The sequence below is a fragment of the Girardinichthys multiradiatus genome, chromosome 4, assembly GCF_021462225.1.
Source record: "Girardinichthys multiradiatus isolate DD_20200921_A chromosome 4, DD_fGirMul_XY1, whole genome shotgun sequence".
NCBI lineage: Eukaryota > Metazoa > Chordata > Actinopteri > Cyprinodontiformes > Goodeidae > Girardinichthys > Girardinichthys multiradiatus.
The window spans coordinates 22,026,687-22,052,694 of NC_061797.1; the positions used below are offsets into that span (position 1 = coordinate 22,026,687).

The 26,008-nt window shown below is 45.0% G+C and overlaps 1 protein-coding gene across 1 annotated transcript; it reads right to left on the reverse strand.

The window, feature by feature from the left end:
- Positions 1-10,067: 10,067 nt before the first annotated feature.
- pros1 (protein S) lies at positions 10,068-25,041 on the reverse strand. The gene is made up of 14 exons (XM_047363955.1): positions 24,787-25,041; positions 24,135-24,292; positions 23,392-23,416; positions 23,215-23,295; positions 23,003-23,125; positions 21,553-21,678; positions 20,568-20,696; positions 19,079-19,319; positions 14,888-15,074; positions 14,535-14,699; positions 14,273-14,441; positions 12,051-12,187; positions 11,741-11,969; positions 10,068-10,333 (listed from the first exon to the last, which is right to left on the reverse strand). Exons 1-14 carry the CDS (start codon positions 24,863-24,865, stop codon positions 10,164-10,166), a joined length of 2,019 nt encoding a protein of 672 aa, XP_047219911.1. The 5' UTR covers positions 24,866-25,041; the 3' UTR covers positions 10,068-10,163.
- Positions 25,042-26,008: the final 967 nt, after the last annotated feature.

The following is a 26,008-nucleotide window of genomic DNA, read 5'->3' on the forward strand; positions in this document are numbered from 1 at the left end:
CGTATTGATGAGAGCGCTTGAGATCCAGCCGTCAATTTCATCACCCTGATTACTCTCCTCCTCCTCTGGTGAAGGCTGAGGGGCAGGTATCGGGTCTGGAGTTGGTGGGGAGGGTGAGTAGCTGATGATTGCCTTGTCCTCCATGATCACCCTCTTGTCTTCAGGTTGGATATCTGTGTGTACAGACTCAGCCACGCATAGTGGTTAATAGAGGCCGGGTGAAGGCGGATGATACGATCTGAGGTTGTATCCAGTCGGTGTCCCTGAACTGAATAGGGACTCAAAGAGCTGCGACGATGAGGCGACTGGTGAGTAGAGGTCTGGAGAAGGTGGATGATATGGCCCAGTGTTGAAGCTTTTATCATCATGATCAGGAGAGAAGACGGTCTCTTCTTGCTGGCTGTAGAGGTCCCAGTATGGTGTTTTCCCGTACATTCTCAAGGTCTGCCGCCCACCGTTATGAAGAAGAAGAGTCTGTGAGCTCGCAGTTAGACCCTGATATATAGCGCAGGAAGGTGGCAGGGTCCTCAAGAAGGGGAGTGGGTCCTCAAAAGAGGGTGGGTCCTCAAAAGAGGGTGGGCTTTAGATCCACAACAGGGAACGTCAGGATTCTTTTCACTGACATAACATCAATCCAGCAGCGTGAGTTTTTGAAAAGGTTGGAAAGACGCTGTCCAATTTCGTTCATCTTCTCAACCCAAGCATCATACGGTAGAGCCAGCACAGTCTTGAATACACCGCAGTTCTGATTGAATGCCTCCAACACAAACAGATCTGAGGGGGTCGTCTGGTTATTCTTGCGTTTGCTTGCCTGAAAAGACCAGCGGCCATTTGCTGTGGTTTTTGACCCCCACACTGCACTAAAGAGAGGTTCTCTCGCAGCTATTTCGACATCAGAAGGACACATTCTCATCCTTTTTGCTGGTCGAGGAGAGCTTTCATCTTCATCCTCCCTTTCGTACACTGAGACTGATTCAGGGTTATCGTTAAGGTGTGGGATTGCCAGCCGTAACACAGCCCAGTCGTTGTGGGTGAGAGTACACAGAGCCAATGATCCATTAAATACCTTGTCTTGATCCAATTGATACAGGCAGAGCTCTCCTATTTCGTACATGAAAATATACCCCCAGCTACCGCTCAGTCCATATGGTTCCAAAGACCACTCTTCCTGCAGAGTGTCGAACGGAGGCCTTTGTACCTTTCTTCGGGGCATCCATTTCACGGCGCATATGCCTGTAGACAGCGAATGCTGCAGGTAAATTGTTGCGTTTTCCGCTAGTATTTAAAACAAACAATGAAGAACGCCCCTAATGACAAAATCCTATTAGCGCGCTTAGTTACGCCCCTTGGCCATACCCACCCCCCCCCCCCCCCCCCCCGAGACACCTCAGCAACAGCGCAGACGCGTTAATTCATTAAACAGTGGATGTGTATTGTCAGACAATGCTCCAGACTTATAGCCAGGAAAATACCATTTTTCTCTTAATTACTCTTTGAGTACAGTTGGTGTGAAGACTGTCTGAGACAAGTTGTCTGCTTTAATTCAATAAACAGTGACATGTCTGAGGATTTTATAACCTTTATTTTTTATTTTTTCAGTTTCTTGTTACGTTTTACATAGACATACTGGTTACAACCTCTGGCTCCCACGTGGAATGAGGAGAAAACTGTTTTCTCTAAATCATCAAGATCTCTAAGATGAAAAAAAGAAAAGCTTAAGGTAAGTAAAATTATCATCCATTTTACCAAATGGAGTCTCTCATGATTCCAAACAAAGTCTTTTAGCTGTAGAATCCATTCCTAATTTGGAAACAGGATGCTGAGCACTCATAACATTTTTTTTTTTTTGGTTTCTCCATTTTAGATCATCTCTACAACAGAAGCCAATTCATCCTTCTTTTCTAAATAGCATCTAAATAACCCCCTGTGTTAAAACAAAATGAATTTACAATATGTCAGGTTCTCTCTTCTTATCAGAATTTCGTGTGATGTGCCTGCATTAAATTGAGTGACCTTTTAAAGTGGAGAAACTACATGTTTTGTTTTTAGATGTAAAAAAAAACATACAATTAGAAAGATTCGCTTCCTTATAATGACAACTTCCGGTTAATGACAACATCCGATTAATGATGATATCCGGCTAATGACAACATCCGATTAATGATGATATCCGGCTAATGACAACATCCGATTAATGATGATATCCGGCTAATGACATCCGATTAATGATGATATCCGGTTACGTCACAGGAAGCCCCAGCCACCGGAAGTCCCGCCCTAGGATGTCCCAGCCACCGGAAGTCCCGCCCACCTGTCAAAATGTTCACACCTCGTTTGATTGAAGGGTGTCCTTTATGTGTGTCTCCAGGTCAGTTTGGCCTTTTGCCGGCTAGAACTCACATTATACCCTATAAATTGGCCTTTTTCCTCCTCCTTCCTTTCATTTTGTAACTTCTTAAACCATAGCACATCAGTTTTTTTCCATTGTAGTTAAGTATTATCATGAATCATTAAGTGGTCATAAAAATCGTGGCTGAAGAATATCTATAAACATCAAAGGGAAGGTTTGTTGATAATCTATTTTATCCCCAGACTTATCCCAAGATAACAGCTCTTTTTAGCAATCTTTTAGGAATTTGAGAATCACCTTTCAGATTCCTACTATGTATATCCTGGCTCATCCACCAATTTAGGAGTGCTTTTAAGTCAAAACAATTCTTAGTTCAGCGTTAAGTGAGTGAACAAACAAACAGATAAAAAACATTCCCTTGAAAATGACCATGCTCGACTATAAATGAGTGAAAGGGCAGCTTTCAGAAATCTCATCTAACCATAGTGCTCAAGACCCCTGGAAGAAAATCACAATATCTTTTGCTTCATGTAAGCCAATTATGTGGTTAAGCCCTAAATTATTTATACCCCTTGCAGATTCATGTTTAAAGTAGTCTGTTAATGTTAGCATGTTCCCAATTTGAATCTGATAGAGAATCTGCGGAGGGAGCTAAAGATTAGGGTGATGGCAGGTCGGCCTTCCATCCTCAAAGACTTGGAGCTCACCACCAGAGATAAAAAGTCAAAACACCAGTCCAGGTGACCTATCCAGGTTGTTCCCTGCCTCTCTTCCAATGACCACTGGAGATAGGCACCAGCCCCCCACAACTCTAAAAGGACAACAGGTATAGACAATCAATGGATGGATAGATTACCACGCAGACTGATGCATGCCCAGAGTGAAGCATGGGGGTGGATCAGTGATGGTTTGGGCTGCCATATCATGGCATTCCCTAGGCCCAATACTTGTGCTAGATGGGTGCGTCACTGCCAAGGACTACCGAACCATTCTTGAGGACCATGTGCATCCAATGGTTCAAACATTGTATCTTGAAGGCAGTGCCGTGTATCAGGATGACAATGCACCAATACACACAGCAAGACTGATGAAAGATTGGTTTGATGAACATGAAAGTGAAGTTGAACATCTCCCATGGCCTGCACAGTCACCAGATCTAAATATTATTGAGCCACTTTGGGGTGTTTTGGAGGAGCGAGTCAGGAAACATTTTCCTCCACCAGTATCACGTAGTGACCTGGCCACTATCCTTCAAGAAGAATGGCTTAAAATCCCTCTGACCACTGTGCAGGACTTGTATATGTCATTCCCAAGACGAATTTACGCTGTATTGGCCGCAAAAGGAGGCCCTACATCATATTAATAAATTATTGTGGTCTAAAACCAAGTGTTTCAGTTTCATGTTCCAACCCCTGTAATTTTACATCTTAATCTACCAGGGGTAAGAATAATTTCGGGCTTAACTGGATTGTGACCCCAAAATTACTTAATATATATTTTATTATTTTACATTAAGCATTCATGTACATACACATTCTGAAACTATACACTCTGAAACTTGTTTTTTCTTAATGGTGGTTAATCATTTTACTTTTACTTTCACATAAATGCTTCCCTTTCTGCTCTCGTGATTTAGTGGAAACACTATTGCAAAACTCAGAAAACCTCAAGGATGTTTTTTTAGACAGAAATATTTTTTTCTAGTAATCTTTTCGCTTGTTTCATTTTCTGTGAATTACATCGAACTGTTTCATTTCACAATGATTGCACTGCATGAAACTGAACCTGTGTCTGTTTACTTCACATTTCTGCCTTCAGGATGTTTGTCTTTTTGGGCTTGAAACACAAACAAATATCAGTCCTAAAACAGCCATAGTCAAAGGTTTCCACACCCATGTACCATATGGACACAGGTTAGTAAATATCCATGGAAAATCTATAAAATAAAGTGACAAAAACAAATATTTTAAAGAAACAGGTCAACAAAATAGAAAAAAAAAGTAATGAGGTGGAAATGTTAATCTGGTTCATAACTTAATAAAGACCAAAGAATAAAAATTGAAAGTCAATGACAGGATGTAGGCTGGTGAAGATAAGAAATAATTTCAGACTGCATGAGAGCACCAATAATTCTGATCTGACTTTTAAGCTTTAGACTAAAAGGTTTTCAACATTTCAGTAAAGTTATGTTTCTAAGGATGAACAAATCTGTCATAAAATTGTTTTCCAACCTATTGGTAACTTTCATTTTTAAAATATGTACAGAAAGTACACAAAGGGGTCTATGAAGGGCATAATTACCTTATTTAAAGGTATTTTATATAAGTACAATTGATGAATGCAATTAAATTATTTTGGTACACAAAGTGGAAAAAACTGTCTTTGTTGCTGGGTATCAAGCTGGCCCTAAGCATTGCATTTATGGCCCCTAAATCAGCAGATGCCCCCAATAGTTTTTGATTTCTCACACATAATAGATTTCAAAACTTCAGAGATGTTAGGCTATTTAAAAAAGGGCTTAATATTACTCTTAAATTTGGAAATTCTAAATAATTTGGAATGCAAAGAGGATGCAAAGAGGATTGGGCGGCGGACGAAGGTGGAGACCTCGGCGGCCCGATCCCCGGATGCTTAGGCTGGCTCTAGGGACATGGAATGTCACCTCGATGGGGGGGAAGGAGCCTGAGCTTGTACGGGAGCTTCTTTTTGGAGCCTCTTCTTGCATATCTTCCAAATTCTTAGTTATGGATTTGGTCAGCTGGTCTCTCAATGCAATTGATCAAATTTTCTCGAGGAGAAGACAGGGTGAAGGAGAGCCCAACTTGTCCGGACGGGACGTTTTTCTCTGGATACACAATGGACTCCTGGCAGAAGTGGAGGATTGTGTGTCTGTCAATAATGTCAGTCGAGGATGTGGAAGATATGTATATAATTGGATGTTTGATATCACGATTTCTGCTTTTTGGAGTCAGCGGTTACCTGGCATATTGAGAAATTCGGAGAATGTCAGCAGCTGTTCTGGCAATTGTGAGGCTGCCTGGCATGTATGATGGGATCTTCAGGGCGATCAGCACTTAGACTGAGATGTTACGTGAGCTGAATCGCAGACTGGATGTGATCCTTACACAGGATCGCAGTCAGGTTGCAGTTCCTGGACTCCTCGACTTGGCTGTTTGGATTCGCCTTTGAGAAGCACCAGCGAGACTCTCAAGGCTGACGGAAAATTAAGAGTCAGCCTAACCCATATAACTATTGTTTTTCTGAATCTGGCTCCCCAGCACGGCCTTGATGGCTGGCTATCTTCAACCTCTCCTCTCCTGGAAGTTATGTAAACATGACGCTCTGCGCCTTCTGCCCCCTCCCTTCCCTGAGGACATCTGTGGACCTGCTCAGAACTTTGTGGCCAGTTGATGAACATTCCAACGCACCATCAAGGACAATGGCCTCTGTGACAGTGCTTCATGGACTTACTTGCACACACTCACTTGCACACACACACATGCTCAAGATAAACATATGCACCCCCTCACACCACCTTCACCGTTCCCGGCATGATGTTGTTTTGTAAACTTGTTGCTTCTTTTTTGCAATCTCAAACTGTATCCTGCTAAGGATAAAGTGTGAAATATGATTTTTTCCCTCTACTTACCTAATGTGGCCTTTTTTCTCATCTAGCAAGGGCAGCGGCTGTGAGTGGGCAGCAAAGCCTCAGTGACCCGTCCACCCCTTGTCTTGTGTCATGATGTATGTTTGGATGGGTTGTACTGGAATTCAAATTTCCCCTCGGGGATCAATAAAGCATATTTGAATTGAATTGAATTTACCCTGGTGGATGAGAGGGTCGCATCTCTGCGCCTTCGGGTTGGGGAGAGGTCTCTGACTATAATTTCGGCCTACGGGCCGAGTGGTAGTGCGGAGTACCCGGCCTTCTTGGCGTCCCTGTCGGGGGTGCTGGATAGTGCCCCTCCCGGGGACTCCATTATTCTGCTGGGGGACTTCAACGCCAACGTGGGAAATGACAGTGACACCTGGAGAGGCGTGATCAGGAGGAATGGCCTCCCCGATCTGAATCCGAGCGGTGTTTTGTTATTGGACTTCTGTGCTAATCACGGATTGTCCATAATGAACACCATGTTCAAACATAAGGGTGTCCATCAGTGCACTTGGCACCAGGATACCCTAGGCAGGAGGTCAATGATCAACTTTGTTGTCGTATCATCAGACCTTCGGCCGCATGTTTTGGACACTCGGGTGAAGAGAGGGGCTGAGCTGTCCACTGATCACCACCTGGTAGTGAGTTGAATCCGCTGGGGGAGGAGAAAGCCGGACAGACTTGGCAGGCCCCAGCGCATAGTGAGGGTCTGCTGGGAACGTCTGGCGGACCCCTTGGCCAGGGATATATTCAACTCTCACCTCCGGGAGAGCTTTGACCAGATTCCGAGGGATGTTGGAGACAGAGTCCGAGTGGACCATGTTCTCCGCATCTATTGTTGATGCTGCCGCCCGTAGCTGCGGCCATAAGGTCTGCGGTGCCTGTCGCGGCAGGAATCCCCGAACCTGGTGGTGGACACCAGCAGTAAGGGACGCTGTCAAGCAAAGAAGGAGTCCTATCGGCTGTGGTTGGCTTGTGGGACTCCTGAGGCGGCTGATGGGTATCGTGGGGCCAAGCGTGCCGCGACCCAGGTGGTGGCAGAGGCAAAAACTCAGACCTGGGAGGAGTTTGGCGAGGCCATGCAAAAGGACTACCGGTTGGCCCCGAAGCGATTCTGGCAAACCGTCCGGTGCCTCGGGAGGGGGAAGCAGTGCTTCGCCAACACTGTTTACTGTGGGGGTGGGGAGCTGCTGACATCGACTGGGGACATTATCGGGCGGTGGAAGGAGTACTTCGAGGATCTCCTCAATACTCTGTTCCCTGGTGGAACTCAGGGTTGGACTCTTTCATCACCCGGGCTGAAGTCACCGAGGTGGTTAAAAAGCTCCGCAGTGGCGGGGCTTCTGGGGTGGATGAGATCCGCCCTGAGTACCTCAAGTCTTTGGATGTTGTGGGGCTGTCATGGTTGACACGCCTCTTCAACATTGCGTGGCGTACGGGGACAGTGCCTTTGGATTGGCAGACTGGGGTTGTGGTCCCCCTACATAAGAAGGGTGACCGGAGGGTTTGTTCCAACTACAGGAGGATCACACTCCTCAGCCTCCCTGGTAAGGCCTATGCCAGGGTATTGGAGAGGAGAGTCCGGACGATAATCGATCCCCGGCTTCAGGAGGAGCAGTGTGGTTTTCGTCCTGGCCGTGGAACACTGGACCAGCTATATACCCTCTACAGGGTACTCGAGGGTTCATGGGAGTTTGCCCAACCGGTCCACATGTGTTTTGTGGACCTGGAGAAAGCATTCAACTGTGTCCCTTGTGATGCCCTGTGGGGGGTGCTCAAGGAGTATGGAATCGGGGGCCCTTTACTAGGAGTTTGGTCCGCATTGCCGGCACTAAGTCGGACCTGTTCCCGGTGCATGTTGGATTCCGGCAGGGCTGCCCTTTGTCACCGGTCCTGTTCATAACTTTCTAGGTGCCGCCAAGGGCCGAAGGGGGTCTGGTTTGGGGACTAGAGGATTTCGTCTCTTCTTTTTGCAGATGACATGGTCCTGCTGGCCCCCTCTAGCCAAGACCTACAGCATGCTCTGGGGCGGTTCGCAGCCGAGTGTGAAGCGGCTGGGATGAAGATCAGCTCCTTCAAGTCCGAGGCCATTGTTCTCGACCGGAAAAGGGTGGCTTGTCCTCTTCAGGTTGGAGGGGAGTTCCTGCCTCAAGTGGAGGAGTTCAAGTATCTCGGGGTCTTGTTCACAAGTGAGGGAAGAATGGAGCGGGAGATCGACAGATGGATCAGTGCGGCTGCCACAGTAATGGGGGTGCTTTGCCGGTCCGTTGTGGTGAAGAGAGAGCTGAGCCGAAAAGCAAAGCTCTCGATTTACCGGTCGGTCTACGTTCCTACCCTCACCTATGGCCATAAACTTTGGGTCATGACCGAAAGAACGAGATCCCAGATACAAGCGGCTGAAATTAGCTTCCTCCGTAGGGTGGCTCGGCACTCCCTTAGAGATAGGGTGAGGAGCTCGGGCATCCGGGAGGGGCTCGGAGTAGAGCCGCTGCTCCTCCACATTGAGAGGAGCCAGTTGAGGTGGCTCGGGCATCTATACCAGATGCCCCCTGAACGCCTTCCTCGGGAGGTGTTCCAGGCACGTCCCACCGGGAGGAGGCCCAGGGGACGGCCCAGGACACGCTGGAGGGACTATGTCTCTCGGCTGGCCTAGGAACGCCTTGGGCTCCCCCCGGAGGAGCTGGAGGAGGTGTCTGGGAAGAGGGACGTCTGGGCGTCTCTGTTGAGTCTGCTTCCCCCATGACCCGGTCCCGGATAAAGCGGAAGACGACGAGTACGAGTAAATAATTTAGATTTTTTTTTTTTATTCACATTTATTCATAAGATAACCAACACACATATATTAGCTGTAATCATACACAGGAAAATATTCATTGTTCAACTGTTTTTTTAAACAGACATAACTTAATTGCTAAGTTATTCATTTCTGCTGCAGTCACATTTCATGCACATGGCAGCCTAATTTTAATCAATCAATATCTGACAATTTTCTGTGCACTTGAAAGCACATCCAGTTAAACAGGTTGCTCCTTCTGGAGTCTGATGAGTCTGCATTGAAAGTTAGTACATCACACAGAACTGCTAGATCAAATAAGTAGGTCAGAAAAAATCCCTTCTGTTATATAGTCAATGTCATTGTTGGCTTTTAAGTGAACCACAAACCAATAAACCTGCACAGCTGAAAAGAGATAATATTGGTGCTGTGGTGGCTGATGCTTGATGGGCAAACCTGGAAGGGATGCACATAGTCAAATTCAGCCTAGGGCCCAATGCAATCTTGGGCCGGCACTGGTTAGGTCACTGCAAACATTTCTACCAAAATTAAAAATAAATCATCTACTGTCAAAGGAAAACGGTGCTTGGTGGAACAGATTTTTTATGTTACAGTAGGAAACATAAGACACTAAAGATACTAAACAAACATGCTATATTATGAAAGTCTTCATCTTTGGCTTTATTTATCCATAATGTAGGAGGGCAGAATCAATACAATGTAAGAAACACTGCTTTAATTCAGTTTTATTAAAATAAACATTGAAAAAATACACCTGGAAGAACTACATGGTTTGTCTTTTATTTACACAGTCAATCGTGAACCCATAATATTAAAAACAAAAACAGCTAGTGACCAAAAGTTTATATAATAACTGTGTGGCCCAGATCAGTATTGCTGATTCAAAGAAACATGTGCAACAAGATTGTGTCAGATGCCTCCAGGTTTGGCCTCTTTCCCTAAGACAGATACAGATGGGAATGTGACTGCAGCAAGCAAGGACAGGGAGAGAGGTACTATCAGAGCCTGGCCAAGAGTGACCATTTGTTTATTTATCTACACAAAGGCTGCTCGATACACACTGGTGCTGCAGGGTATAACTCTTTCTGTGAAAATATCTTTGAACATTTTAAATTTATTGTAAACAAACTGCTACAACCATCACGTTTAGCTGTTTTTGAAACTAAAACCAACCAAGAAACAAAAAAACTTAACAAAAAAGGTTGGACAAAGTTAGATGGCATGGATGAAAGACAAAACTTTGAGCCAGCGCCCCACATGGGACACATTGAGATATGTTGGGTAGCCAACATATCTCAATGTGTCCCATGTGGGGCGCTGGCTAATTTGCAGGCCTTTTTTAATGATTTGCTAATTAAGGTCACTTCCTACGCAGGCCGACGGTGTTCTGGGTCACGGACAGGAGGACAGGAATGAGACTTTATGCTGTTGTGTTTACTCAAAGCTTCATCAAAGTCCAGCTGTCTGTCATTTATGGCAATGTCCAAGCAGCCGTGGTAAAAGGCTGACACCGGGGTGGCATGCAACGGGACGGCAACTGAAACAAAGAGAGGTCAGACTTCAAGAGAGAGTTTAAAAAATGTCATTTAAATATCTATAAAATATTAGTGAAGACTTTAAAGCTATTGGGCTTTTCTGTAAAATCATTTAAATTATCTTTAGGTATTAAACCAGAAGTTCGCATACACTGCATTAAAAACACACATAACCTTTTTTTTCTCACTGTCTGATATTTAATCAGACTGAACGTTTCCTGTTTTAGATGAGTTAGGAATAACAAAATTATTTCGGCATTTACACGTTTGTATGAACGTGTCATCTTCATGCATCTTGAAAGAATTAAGCGGATGTGTGGAGGTACAGAGAACTCTTATTGATATATTTGTGGACTTCTTTTGATTATCCCTTTATGTGACAAAAGGACATAATGGGTGGTGTCGCATTAAAATACACCCACAGTTGTGCTTATATTAGAACTCAATGTTGTGAATTACCCATCATGAAGCTTACAAAGCCAAGAATGGAGAAGGTCCATCATCTGGCCTTGCCCCATGTGTTTAAAGGTACAGTAGTCATAGTTCATGTAAACGTGTCTTTAAGGAAATAGGTAAAAATATATATTAAAAAAAATCTTAATCTTACTATTCTGTCATTGAGGAGATAGAAATAATTTTGGTCACCCTAACTGACCTTAAACAGGAAACATTTGGTCTGAATTAATGTCAGATAAAAAAGGTTATGTGAGAGAAAAAAAAGGGTATACGTATAAAAGGTGTCTTGTTCAGTTTGGCTTTTTCTATTTTATTGAAAAATGTAATTTTAATACAATAAAATCTACCATCCCAAAAACAAGCTTTCTTGCTCATACACCCCTTCTTGTGACATCACATAAGGCATTAGACAACTAAACTTTTCAATACATGCATTTGTATTTGTCTTGTTTTGTCTTCATTTGCATATTTTAAATTAAATTCTTCTCACAAAGCTGTCCACTTGTATTATATTTATAGTGTTTAGTAATGTCTGTTAATTTGCTCAATATTTGTGCCTCCTGTGATGTCATTGACCAAAGTAGAAAGAAAGTGGAATCGACAGTTTATTTCTTCGATGCGCTTTGAAAAACATTTTTGTGAAATCTTGCAGTGGGAATTCATACTTTATTACTAATCCTTTGTTACGTGTTTTTACTATCAATGAAACTTTGTTAGATAAAAAAATGCGCTACTAGATTGAAGCTTTAACAACTGATTGTGCAACATCATTGCATATTCTATTAAGACTCCTGAAAGTGATATAGCCCCACCCTGAGATTGACATGTGTAGGCTTTAACAGATCCACTAATGAGAGCAGCACATTCCCAGTTTTCATTTTCTCCTTTAGTCTCAGGTGTGGTCTTTTATTAGACCTATAGATGATAATTTTAATCTTTGTTCTTCAACTAACCTGGTATCCCACCAATGTACGTGCCAATGGGGTTCTGCATGGTGGTGTTAAGGTGCTCCAGTGCTTTCTGCAGGGCGTCAGACTTTATGTAGCTGACAGTGGAGGTGTTTGCTGAGATTTGGATTTCTGTCGGAGTCACGTTCAGCTGCACCATCAGTCGATCGGGGTAACACAACATCAGCGAGTCCAGTGTGGCCACAGAGATGCCGTCCAGGAACACTTGCAGGTTCTGGAGAGCAAATGCAAATGACGTCACAAAAGTTTGATCTGATGTGAACATGAGTGTATTTATTAGTATTAAAAAACCCACTGCATCTTTTTCTCCTTTTGTTACCACGGCAACCGACAAGGCGACTGTGTTGTTGTAGACAAGAGCAAGGAGAACACCTGTGCTGCTGGACGGACGGATGTTCATCATTACATCCACCTTCCAGCTCCTAGAATCACCTATTTATGCACAGAAAAAAAACAAATATATGATTGTTGTTAAATGAAACATAGGAAACCCCATCTTTTTACTTGAACTTAAAGGTTCTAATAATACCACATTTGCAGGTAGTGGTAAAAACCCTTAAGCTTGTTGCAAATTATATGCAATTTCCAAATTACTTGATTAAATTCATATCCAAAAGTGTTGGCACCCCTGAAGTTTTGGAAGAAAAGAAAGCATTACTCCCAGAAAATTATTAGTTACACGTTTTGTTAAACACGTGTTTTTTTTCTTTTGTGGGTATTGGATAAAAGCTAAATTTGACATAATTTACTATAAAACTCCAAAAAACAGGCCAGGCAAAATTATTGGCACCTCTACTTAATATTTGGTTGCACACCCTTTGGAAAAAATAACTGAAATCAATTGCTTTCTATAACCATCAACAAACGTCTTACGCCTCTCAACTGGAATTTTGGATCACTCTTCTTTTGTAAACTGCTACAGGTCTTTCATATTGGAAGGGTGTCTTCTCCCAACAGCAATTTTAAGATTTCTCCACAGGTGTTCAATGAAATCTAGATGACCTTGGATGCAACACCAGCTTTCTGACTCTGGGTCCAACATTGCGACCCAAAATCCTTTGGTAATTTTCTGATTTCATGATGTCTTCCACAAATTTAAGGCACCCAGTGCCAGAGGCAGCAAAACAACCCCAAAACATATTTGAACCTCCACCTATTTGAACCTCCACCTACTATGTTCTTTTCTTTGTACGCCTCATTCCGTTTTCGGTAAACAGAATGATGTGCTTAACCAAACAGCTCTATCTGTCTACAAGACATTTTCCCAGTAGGATTTTGGCTTCCTCACGTACATTTTGGCTGCAGTCTATCTTTCTTATGTCTCTGTGTCAGCAGGAGGGGTCCTCCTTAGTCTCTTGACAGAGCCTTTCATTTCATTCAAATGTCGACGGATGGTTTGCGATGACACTGATGCACCCTGAGCCTGCAGTCTGCAACTTGATTGGGGCTGCTTATCCACCATCTGGACTCTCCTGCGTTGCAACCTTTAATCAATTTTTCTCTTCTATTCAGTCCAGGAAAATTAGCTACGGTGTCATGGGTTGTAAACTTCTTGATTATGCTGAGTAGGCCTACAGTGGACAAAGGCACATCAAGATCTCTAGAGATGGACTTGTAAACGTGTGATTGTTGATATTTTTCCACAGTCTTGATTCTCAGACGGTTTTCCTCTTTCTCTTTCTTTCCTCTTAGTGTGGCACACACAGACACACTCTCCTCTTTTATCTTATATCTATATGTCCCACACCTGTTTAATTTAATTTTGAAAAGGTGCCAATCATTTAGTTCGGCCAATTTCTGGAGAAATCCATGAAATTATGTTAAATTTGCTTTTTTCTCTGCTTTTTGGTGTTGTTTTAATACACACAAAGGAAATAAACGTGTATGACAAAACATGTGTAATTGCAATAATTTTCTGGTAAAATTTCAGAGGTGCCACTTTCAGCCACAACTGTATGTCTCAGGAAAGTGAACGTTAAGCCTTTTTAATCCACTCATGGTTAGTCAGCAAAACGTGCTTCAAAATTGCCCTATTAATAAATTCAGGGGACTTCGTGGCCTTGCTCCTTATCAAATTTGAATTTGGGATGTTTTAGAAAGGAAGATTAGCAGCTGATTAATCTGTAAAACGGATTCAAGCCTAAATTATGTCAATATGAAGCATATTTTCTGAATTCCATTTGAAATGTGGAACATTGCAAAGTTCAAGCATTAACAGTGACCTGTAGCTCACCGCTGATTTCCAGTTTGTGCCTGTGCAAAGTTAAAATTTCAGCCTGAGGCTTGTCTTTTTCTAAGCAGGATTTTTTTAATATAGGATTTATATTTATATTATTGCTGTTACCTTTTTGCTTCTTTTACCCTCCTGTATGAAATGTATAAAACTTGTCTCTGTCTTAAAACCAAGAGAGCATGTTCAGATCTACTTTCAGTCGTGCTGCACAGCCTCATGATTATTTAAGCACACACCCAAAGCTTTCCCACAGGGATTAATGAAGCATGTCTTAACTTACTCACTGTAGTCTATGTTGAAGTGTGCCAATCCGGCCCCTGAGAAGTAAGACCCTCTTTCCACGTACACGAAGCAGTGTTTGCTCTGCTTCTCCTGAATGACCTCTTTGACCCCGGACGCCCCCTGGTTCATTAGGTTCCAGCCACGGATGCAGCCATCGAGTCGGGGATTGATCTGACAGAGGAGCAGAGACCAGTTCAGTTTTCATGTGTCAAATCCATTTAGCCTTGTGATTGAAATTTCTCTGCTGGAATTGGACCTGCTTACAGGCTTCATGACACTGTCTGTGCGGTTCGGCAGACCAGCAATGTAGACTTTGGTCTCCAGTTTGCCGTTGACTGAAGTAAAGAGATTCTCAGGGCTATTGATGCTCATCACAGCCTCCTTACTGATCTTCACACTGATGCTGCTTTCCAGTTCGTCTACTGAGATCTGCATATCAAACATATCACAACACTCCGTCACTTTGCTTGAGGCTGACACCTTATAGCTTTCAGAGCAGGACATCTTTAATCAGTTTAATGAATCGATTAATACTTCGGCAACCCCTCTGTCGGTTAGAGGGAAATAAGCTGTTTTTTCTGTATGCAGCCAATCACTGATCTGTTGCACTGCCTTACCACATGCCACTGTCCATCATTGATGGCTTTTCCTCCGCTTGTAACCTTGTAGGTGTGCTGGTTTTTAAACTGGACTTCAATGCGACCAGCCCTTAGCCCCAACATGAACCACGAGTCCGAGGAAGACTCTGCATACAGAACAACTCCCTCTGGGTCAAATGTTCTAAAGTCAAACTCAGCTGCGAATCTATTAAGACAAAACAAATAATGAAATAAAACAAACAAGTTTACAAACTGATCCCACAGACAACCCTGACTGTCACTATGGAAATATTAAGTCATTGCACCAGTTTCTTCAGCATCCCTTATGATAAATGGACTTCTCTTTTATGCTATGTATTCAGTTAACTGCACTGTAGTAAACATGCATCAAGCTGCTTGTGAAAAAACAAAACAAATAAATAAATAATCATGCTTTTATTTTAGCATTTAAGATGAATGACATATTTGAAAAACAGAAGGTAATGCACAACTATTTATGGTTATGTGCACTGAAATAGTAATAGCCATTTCCATGCTGGTTTTTGGCCTCCATTGTTACATTTTAACATGAAGGTCATGTATGCTGACACAAACAAAACCAAATTTAAGCAGTCATGTATGAATCAACAAAGGGTAAGACATGATGCAAAAATACAAACAGTAATGGAAGTTATAAGACAGAACAAGTACAGTAATAAAAGTGCAAGATACCCTAAAACAAACAAGGATATACAGATGAAAAAGAACACACAATATGCAACAAAAGCAATTAAAATCACAGAACTATCACAAAACCTAATCGCTACAGTGCGTTTTGTTCGGTCACGGTTAGGGAACTTTTTAGGTTAATTTTGTTTCCTGGGTAAAAAATATCTGCAGTCTCAGAAATGTTCACTAAATGAGGAAAATGACCCCTCCTTGAACCGCCACCTTAACGTGGTGGAGGGGTGCTAGAATGATCCTAGAGGCTATGTTGTCTGGGGCTTAAATGTCCCTGGTAGGTTCTCCCATGGCAAACAGGCTCTGGGTGACGGGTCAGACAAAGAGCGGTTCAAGACGCCTTCATGAGGACCACAAAATCGAGGCACATGACCTTTTCTGGTACGGCAGAGCTGGGGTCCCACCCTGGAGCCAGGGACTCATCGGAGAGCGCCTGATGGCTGGGTTGCTCCTCGCGGTACCCAGCCGGACCAAGCCCGAACAAGAGACGCGAGGCCATCCCCCAGTGGGCCCACTACCTGCAGGGGGACCATGTGGGACTGGTGCAAAGAGAATTGGGCAGCGGATGAACCTGGAGACCTCGATGACCCTATATCTGGATGCTTAGACTGGCTCTATGGACGTGGAATGCCCCCTCGCTGGGGGGTAAAGGAGCCTGAGCTTGTGCGGAAGGTCGAGAGATATCCACTAGAAATAGTCAGGCTCACCTCCACGCACAGTGTGGGCTCTGGAACCCAGCTCTTCGAGAGAGGTTAGACTCTCTTCTACGGAGTGGCCTGCGGGGAGAGGCAGTGAGCTGGGGTGGGTTTGCTTGTTGCCCCCAAGCTCAGCAGTCTTGTGTTGGGGTTTACCCCAGTGGATGAGAGGGTCACATCCCTGCACCTTTGGGTTGGCGACAAGTCTCTGACTGTTGTTTCGGCCTATGGGCCGAACGGTAGCGCAGAGTCCCGGCCTTCTTGGCGTCCTTGTCGGGTTGTTGCATAGTGCCCCTCCCATGGATTCCGTTATTCTGCTGGAGACTTCAATGCCCACGTGGGAAATGACAGTGACACATGGAGAGGCGTGATTGGGAGGAATGGCCTCCCTGATCTGAATCCGAGTGCCATTTCATTATTGGATTTCTGTGCTAGTCACGGATTGTCCATAATGAACACCATGTTCAAGCATAAGGGTGTTCATCGGTGCACTTGGCACCAGGACACCCTAGGCAGGAGGTCGATGATCGACTTTGTTGTTGTGTCTTCAGACCTTCGGCTGCATGTTTTGGACACTCGGGTGAAGAGAGGGGCTGAGCTGTCCACTGATCACCACCTGGTGATGACTTGGATTCGCTGGAAGAGGGGAAAGCCGGACTGACTTGGCAGGCCCAAGCGTATAGTGAGGGTCTGCTGGGAACGTCTGGCGGACCCCTCGGCCAATGACTTATTCAACTACCACCTCCAAGAGAGCTTTGACCAGATTCTGGGGGAGGTTGGAGACCTACAGTCCGAGTGGACCATGTTATCCACATCTATTGTCGATGCTGCCATCCGTAGCTGTGGCCGTGGGGTCTGTGGTGCCTGTTGCGGCAGCAATCCCCGAACCTGCTGGTGGACACCGGCAGTAAGGGATGCCGTCAAGCTGAAGAACCCAACCACAGCCGATGGGACTCCTGAGGCGGCTGACGGGTACCGTGACGCCAAGCATGCCACGGCCCGGCCCGGGCTGTGGCAAAGGCAAAACATGGGTCTGGGTGGAGTTTGGTGAGGCCATGGAGAAGGGCTACCGGTTGGCCTCGAAGCGATTCTGGCAAACCGTCTGGTGCCTCAGGAGGGGGAAGCAGTGCTTCACCAACACTGTTTACAGTAGGGGTGGAGAGCTGCTGACCTCGACTGGGGACATTATCAGGCGGTGGAAGGAGTACTTTGAGGATCTCCTCAATCCTGCCGTCATACATTCCCTGGTGAAAGCAGAGGATGGGGCCTCGGGGTTGGACTCTTTCATCACCAAGGCTGAAGTCACCGATGTGGTTAAAAAGCTCCAAGGTGGCAGGGCTTCGGGGGTGGATGAGAATCCGCCCCGAGTACCTCAAGTCTAGTGATGTTGTGGGGATGTCATGGTCGACACGCCTCTTCAACATTGCATGGCGGTCGGGTACAATGCCTCTGGACTGGCAGACCAGGGTGGTGGTCCCCCTTCATAAGAAGGGTGACCGGAAGGTGTGTTCCAACTATAGGGGGATCACACTCCTCAGCCTTCCTGGTAAGACCTATGCCAGGGTATAGGAGAGGAACGTCTGGCCGATAGTTGAACCTCAGTTTTAGGAGGACCAGTGTGGTTTTCGTCCCAGCCGTGGAACACTGGAGCAGCTCTACACCCTATGCAGGGTACTCAAGGGTTCATGGGAATTTGCCCAACCGGTCCACATGTGTTTTATGGATCTGGAGAAGGCATTCGACGGTGTCCCTCGTGGTGCCCTGTGGGGGGTGCTCCAGGAGTACGGAGTTGGGGGCCCTTTATTAGGGGCCATCCTGTTTCTGTACAAGTGGAGCAGGAGTTTTGTTCGCATTGCTGGCACTAAGTCGGACCTGTTCCCAGCGCATGTTGGACTCTGGCAGGGCCGCCCTTTGTCACAGGTCCTGTTCATAACTTTTATGGGCAGGATTTCTAGGCGCAGCCAAGGGCCGAAGGGTGTCTGGTTTGGGTACCAGTGGATTTCGTCTCTTCTTTTTGCAGATGACGTGGTCCTGCTGTCCCCCTCTAGCCAAGACCCACAGCATGCACTGGGGCAGTTCGCAGCCGAGTGAGAAGCGGCTAGGATGAAGATCAGCTCCTCCAAGTCCGAGCCCATGGTTCTCAACCAGAAAAGGGTGGCTTGCCCTCTTCAGGTTGGAGGGGAGTTCCTGCCTCAAGTGGGGGAGTTCAAGTATCTTGACGTCTTGTTCACTAGTGAGAGGAGAATGGAGCGGGAGAGCAACACATGGATTGGTGCGGCTGCCGCAGTAATCCGGACACTGTGCTGGTCCGTTTTGGTGAAGAGAGAACTGAGCCAAAAAGCGAACCTCTCCATTTACCGGTTGGTCTACATTCCTACCCTCACCTATGGCCATGAACTTTGGGTCATGACCGAAAGAACGAGATCCAGGTGGCCGGGCACTCCCTTAGAGATACAGTGAGGAGCTCTGCCATCCAGGAGGAGCTCGGAATAGAGCCACTGCTTCTCCACATTGAGAGAAGCCAGTTGAGGTGTCTTGGGCATCTATACTACATGCCTTCTGGACGCCTCCCTCAGGAGGTCTCTCGGCTGGCCTGAGACGCCTTGGGTTCCCCCCCGGAGGAGCTGGTGGAAGTGTCTGGGGAGAGGGAAGTCTGGGTGTCTCTACTGAGTCTGCTGCCCCCGCGACCCGGTCCCGGATGAAGTGGAAGACGACGAGTACGAGGAAACATCTATCAAAAAATAAACTGCAGTAACATTCATCAATGTATGCTTAGGTATGTTTAAACACCTACTTTGTGTTCTCAGGAAGGCGAAAGCGCAGGTAGATGACTGGAAAGCCAGCAAACTGCTCCCCCAGGTAAAGCATCTGAGGGTGCTTATAGTCCATCAGATCCACGCAAACAGGTATACTCTTGCAGTATCGCTTGTCTGCTGCCAGCCGTAAACCCTGACGGCCGTCACAGTGGCACGTGTAGCTGCCCACCGTGTTTTGACAGGTCCCGTCACATGCATGCATCTTGCACTCGTCTACATCTGCAACGATGATTTTAAAAGATGTTTGAATTGCTTGGTGAAATAGGTGTCGAGGTAGCTTGAATTTTTTTTAAGTATTACCCATTAGAAGCAAAATCTGAAATGACAGATTTGTTTAGAAATAAAGCAGAATAGTCCACTGGTGGTCCAAAAAATGCATGTAAAGTTGGTTTCAGATGCAATGACTATGTATACAGGGATCCTTTTCTTTGGTACCAAATCTACTCTATCCAAAATGTAGTTCTTAATTTCTATCGACGGTTCCCCTGTTTCCCCCTTACCTCAGGTTAAGGGTTTGGGTGTCATCCTCGAAAGCTCGGCAGCCCGCATTGTGACCAAATCACCCTCTTTCCAGCACATCACCCCTGTCCCCCAGCTCTAACTGACTTCCGGTTAAATCAAGAGTTTTATTTAAAATTCTCCTATACACATTCAAAGACATTTGCAACCTCACCCCTCCTCATCTGTCAGATCTCCTGCACATTGCCACGCCCTCCTGTTTTCTTAGGTGATCCTCCATCCACCTAGCTGTGCCTTCCAGCGATCTTAGCACCATTCGGAGTACAGCATTTAGCCACTTTACTCCCTAAATCTGGAACTCCCTCCAGCCAGACATCCGAAATTATTGACTCTCTCCCTTTGTTTAAATCAAGAATCAAAACTCAATTGTTTAAGAAATCTTCCATCCATCCATTGTCTATACCCACTTATTCGTGCAGGGTCGCGGGGGGAGCTGGTGCCTATCTCCGACAGTCATTGGGCAAGAGGCGAGGTACACCCTGGACAAGTCGACAGTCCATCACAGGGCAACACAGGACAGACAACCATGCACACCCTCATTCCTAAGGGCAACCTAGAGAGACCAGTTAACTAACAGTCATGTTTTTTCAACTGTGAGAGAAAGCTGGAGTACCCAGAGCGAACCCTCTCATGCACGAGAACCTGCAATCTCTATGCAGAAAGATCCCAGATTTGAACCCACAATCGTTTTGCTGAAAGGCTACATTGCTACCAACTGCATCACCATGCAGCCCTTAAGAAATCATATTCTGTAATTTGATTGAATTTAACTGTTCTTTTGTTCTGGGTCTTTTATTGTACAGTTTCCTTAAGTGAACTAATAGGCGCTTTTAAATTAAATGTTGTAGTGTTACTATTATTATCAATGTATTCAATACCTAAGGTGACAGTATGTGAATGCTGGGTGTAAGCTGAACCTAAAAGGGTAACAACAGATAAAGATCTCACCATCGCAGGTCCTGGAAGTGAAGTTGTATTTAAATCCCAGGGGACACTGGCACTCATACATGCCTGGTGTGTTGACACATTTAGCTGGTCGTTCACAAATACTGGTGTACAACAGGCACTCATTGATATCTGGAGGTAAATATGATAAAGGCCTCTTGTTAGAGATCAAAATAAGAGCCACTTAAGAAATATTTATATTTTTTACAAACGGAAGCAAATTTATACAATCTCTTGTACAGTATATGTTGTCACATGGAAATATATACAGCAATATTGCAAAGTCTGTCTGCAAACCTTTAATTTTTTAAGAAGGTTTTACGCACAAAAAACACCTAATGTAAAATGATTATATCTGACAGATTGATAAAAATATCTAATTCTGAGTAGAAGCTGAAGTGAATAAAACGGTTCTAACGGTTAGTTTACTTGTCAGCGTACACCGTGGAAAAAACCAGTAACTCAACATGAGGCTCACACGCACAATATGGAACAGTAAAGCAGCTTACTCACTCCCAGGAGCCCATCAAATGAAAACAGAAAGCCAAATTATCAAACCGCCTGAGTCCGTGTTTGTGAAGACTTTGTACTGGATAAACAGTGAGCTGTCCACACAAAACAAGGTAGGAGACGCACAAATGGACAAAAAGGGGGAGAGTGACTGTCTAGAAGCTGTATGCTGTTTCACATAACTTTGAGTTATTTAGGCTGTGTGTTGGTGTTTTCAGCAAATCAGTTGACCCATCGGGTCAGAGATAACAAATTATGTGTTCCATGAGGGCAACAGCTGGGGGACCAGAGTTTGCGATTTGAGGCATGAAGGGTTCAGCTATCCACATGAATAAAACCAAAAAAAGTATTGGGCAGAAAAACAAGCTGTCTGTGTGCTCAGCTGTTGTGAAGAATCTGTCTTTAAACCATAACATTGTGAGATCCTGTCATTAAAAACACAGACCTCATAAGATTCTCGTACAACTTAAGGTCTTACCAACACAGTTGATGTTGTCATTGATGAAGAAGCCTTCTTCACACAAGCAGATAAAACTACCTGGTATGTTGTGACATTTTTGGTTGCATCCTGCTGGAAACGCAGGATCTGAGCATTCATCGATGTCTGCAGAAATCAACACATATCACAGAGCAATGTTGAGTCACTAGAAGGTTTTAAAAATACACTCACCGGCCACTATATTAGGTACACTTTGCTAGTACTGGGTTGGACCCCCTTTTGCCTTCAGAACTGCCCTAATCCTTCGTGGCATAGATTCAACATGGTACTGGAAACATTCCTCAGAGAGTTTGGTCCATATTGACATGATAGCATCACACAGATGCTGCAAATTTGTCGGCTGCACATCCATGTTGTGAATCTCCCGTTCCACCACATCCCAAAGGTGCTCTGTTGGATTAAGATCTGGTGACTGTGGAGGCCATTTGAGTACAGTGAACTCATTGTCATGTTCAAGAAACCAGTCTGAGATGATTTGTGCTTTCTGACATGGTGCGTTATCCTGCTGGAAGTAACCATCAGAAGATGGGTACATTGTGGTCATAAAGGGATGGACATGGTCAACAACAATACTCAGGCAGGCTGTGGCGTTGACACAGTGCTCAGTTGGTACTAAGGGGCCCAAAGTGTGCCCAGAAAATATCCCCCACACCATTACACCACCACCACCAGCCTGAACCGTTGATACAAGACAGGATGGATCCATGCTTTCATGTTGTTGACGCCAAATTCTGACCCTACCATCCGAATGTTGCAGCAGAAATCGGCCAGGCAATGTTTTTCCAATCTTCTATTGTCCAGTTTTGGTGAGTCTGTGCGAATTGTAGCCTCAGTTTTCTGTTCTTAGCTGACAGGAGTGGCACCCGGTGTGGTCTTCTGCTGCTGTAGTCCATCCGCCTCAAGGTTCGACGTGTTGTGCGTTCAGAGATGCTCTTCGGCATGTCTTGGTTGTAACCAGTGGTTATTTGAGTTACTGTTGCCTTTCTATCAGCTCGAACCAGTCTGGCCATTCTCCTCTGACTTCTGGCATCAACAAGGCATTTGCACCCACAGAACTGCCGCTCAATGGATATTTTCTCTTATCTGTAAACCTTAGAGATGGTAGTGCATGAAAATCCCAGTAGATCGGCAGTTTCTGAAATACTCAGACCAGCCCGTCTGGCACCAACAACCACGTTCAAAGTCACTTAAATCACCTTTCTTGCCCATTCTGAGGCTCGGTTTGAACTGCAGCAGATCGTCTTGACCATGTCTACATACCTAAATGCATTGAGTTGCTGCCATGTGATTGGCTGATTAGAAATTTGCGTTAACGAGCAGTTGGACAAGTGGCCGGTGAGTGTATATTCAGCCTAAGTTGAAAAGCCCAGTTAAAGTAAAAACCCATGCAAAGTTAAAAATCCCCCAAAAAAGACGTATGAGAACTGACCATCCTCACAGCGTAGTCCTTTCCAGCCCGGCTTGCACTCACACGTGAAGGAGGCCTGGCCGTCGACGCAGCGCTTTGAGCCCTCCTTGTAGCATGGGAACGGTGTGCACTGGTTACTGATCTCTGAATTAGGATACACAAACTCATAGGGGTTGATGCTAGCAGCATTTCACAGCTGAAACAGACCCTTCATTAAACTCTCAGCCTCTCACCCGTCACGCAGGTTCGAAGGTCTGGTGGGATGTTGGAGTCGGAGTAGTGGTTGATGCCAACACGGTGGGAACCCAAACACACTGCAACGAGAAGTGTTGTTTGACAAAATAAATCATGAGCCAGGAAGAACTAAATATGCTGAAACATAGCAAGAAAAATAAAAACAGCAAACTCACAGACATATTTGGGGTAGAAGTATTCCTGCAAAAAAACAACAGATTAATAAACCTTAGATATTTCAAAATCAAGACTTAAAACATAATATAAAAGACCCAATATTAAAAAGGTTTCTAAAAAACATAAAGCCGCTATTCTAAAGAAGGAATTTTTTTTTAAATAGTTTTGGTGGAGGATTACAATTCTCCTTTAGGCAACTTTCAATAGATAGATACAATCTAGATATGGCACCCTCCATCCTTAGCAGTTGCTATAAAATGTATGCATCTGAAATACCAGAGCATCTTTAAATACATGTACCAATAAATCTGGAGGGCTCTGTAGGCAGCACTGGCTGGAAAGTGAAAGGAAACAAGGCTACCAGTTAAGGTCTGGTTGACTAGAAACTGAACCAGAGTCTTAGATGCTGAGGGCCTTTTTGTTCATCTGTTATTTGTGTTAGCTGCCATTAAGGCAACTTAAAACACACATTTGAAGAGGTAAACTTAAGCTTATCTGTTTATCTTTCACACCTTATATGCGTTTAACAAATCTGAGTTTTGCAAATTCACCTCTAGATTAATAATAGCTGAAGGTCTTTTGCGTTACATTTTCTTCTAGTTCTGCTGCTTAAGTGGTACTTCAGTGCTCAGCTATTTGTTTTCATTGCCACCCTGGTCCGAATTCCCTTTGTTGCCTCCTAAAGCTGGTTTTAAAATCAGAGATGTCCTGCAAATCCATCGAACGGCGTAGGGGCCCTTACTGTCTCTGGGTGGTTCTCGAAGATCTCCCTGGCCTCCTCCTTGTTGCACACCTCTTCGATGCACTCCCTCTCCAGGTTGCCCTTCTTGCTCTCCTCAAACAGAGAGTTGGCCCTCCGGCGCCTGCTCAGGAACTGGGAAGCTGTGTTCTGGCTCAGGACTAACACAGATACTTTGGTTTCAAAAAAGGTTCACACAGCTTCTTTGTGTAAAGAGAACAGACTTCCTGATTTGCAGGTTACCACATGTGATTAATTTAGTATAGGAATACAACAAAGCCTGAGTGATCCCTGTAGCTTGCAGCTCCTCTCTTCCCTTATGACAGCCGGCCCATGTGTTTCTGGACCAATCTTGTTGCTCCTCTATGAATTGGCATGAAAAGAGTTCATTGCGACACCGTTATTTCCCAGAAATACCCCCCTAGTTGTTGTAAGCGGCTCATGTCCAGGCTTTTTGTTTCACGGTGTATAAGTCATGACCCCCACCCCCACCCCTTTTGATTAATACATTTTTTTATGTAAAAGTCCTGAATCTAACACAGCTGGTTTCATCCAGACTGGGAGCTCAGTCTGGGGGCCACAGTTGGAGTTTTAATGCAAACTGACAAGCCTTCCTGTTGATTCCAGCAAGCGCAAATGCAGCGATCGTACTTACATCGATAAGCATCGGCGAGCGTCACCAGTAATACGAGACAAGCCAAGGGTTTCCCAAGAGCCCGCTTCTGCCTCCTCATAGTCGAGCCGTTCTTCCAGCTACAGGCCACGGTTTGGCTCTGGGGAAAGACTGGCCGAGCGCAGATTGGTGAGAGGACGAGAAAAAACTTTATTTTTCCCGAAAGTGTTTCGGTGAAAAAAAAAAAAAGAGAAAGAGAGAGGGAGGGAGGCAGCTACGGAGCGCTGCTGACTCGACTGACGCTCTCTGGCTTTTGTTTACTTAGCGAGTCTGAACTCAAGCGGAAAACAGCTCCACTAAAACACAATACAGGACTTGGAGCCCACAGCGCCCAGATTTACAGGAGAACTCGAAGGGAACACTCAAATAACACATCCTAGATCTGAATGAATGAAATATTCTCATTGAATACTTTGTTCTGTACAAAGTTGAATGTGCTGACAACAAAATCACACAAAAATTATCAATGGAAATCAAATCTATTAACCAATGGAGGCCTGGATTTGGAGTCACACACACAATTAAAGTGGAAAAACACACTACAGGCTGATCCAACTTTGATGTAATGTCCTTAAAACAAGTCAAAATCAGGCTCAGTATTGTGTGTGGCCTCCACGTACCTGTATGACCTCCCTACAACGCCTGGGAATGCTCCTGATGAGACGGTGGATAGTCTCCTGAGGGATCTCCTCCCAGACCAGGACTAAAGCATCCGCCAAGTCCTGGAGAGTCTGTGGTGCAACGTGACGTTGGTGGATGGAGCAAAAGCAAAAATTTCTTTGGAGGGCCATGCGGCCCTCCAAAGAAATGCCACCCCACACCATTACTGACCCACTGCCAAACTGGTCATGCTGAAGGATGTTGCAGGCAGCAGATTGCTTTCCACGGTGTCTCCAGACTGTGTCCCCTCTGTCACATGTGATCAGCATGAACCTGCTTTCATCTATGAAGAGCACAGGGCGCCAGTGGTGAATTTGCCAATCATGGTGTTCTCTGGCAAATGCCAAGGGTCCTGCACGGTGCTGGGCTGTGAGCACAACCCCCATTTGTGGACGTCGGGCCCTCATACCATCCTCATGGAGTCGGTTTCTAACCGTTAGTGCAGACACATGCCCATTTGTTTGCCTGCTGGAGGTCATTTTGCAGGGCTCTGGCAGTGCTCCTCCTGTTCCTCCTTGCATAAAGGCAGAAGTAGCAGTCCTGC

Bases quoted from the DNA above. Each gene is read 5' to 3' on its own strand.
- pros1 (XM_047363955.1), bottom strand. From the start codon at position 24,865: ATGAGGAGGCAGAAGCGGGCTCTTGGGAAACCCTTGGCTTGTCTCGTA. The intron at 23,417-24,134 runs GTAAGGGCCCCT...GTTTTTTTGCAG, and splicing joins TCGAGAACCACCCAGAGACA to GAATACTTCTACCCCAAATA. The intron at 14,442-14,534 runs GTAAGCAGGTCC...CTCCTCTGTCAG, and splicing joins CAGACAGTGTCATGAAGCCT to ATCAATCCCCGACTCGATGG.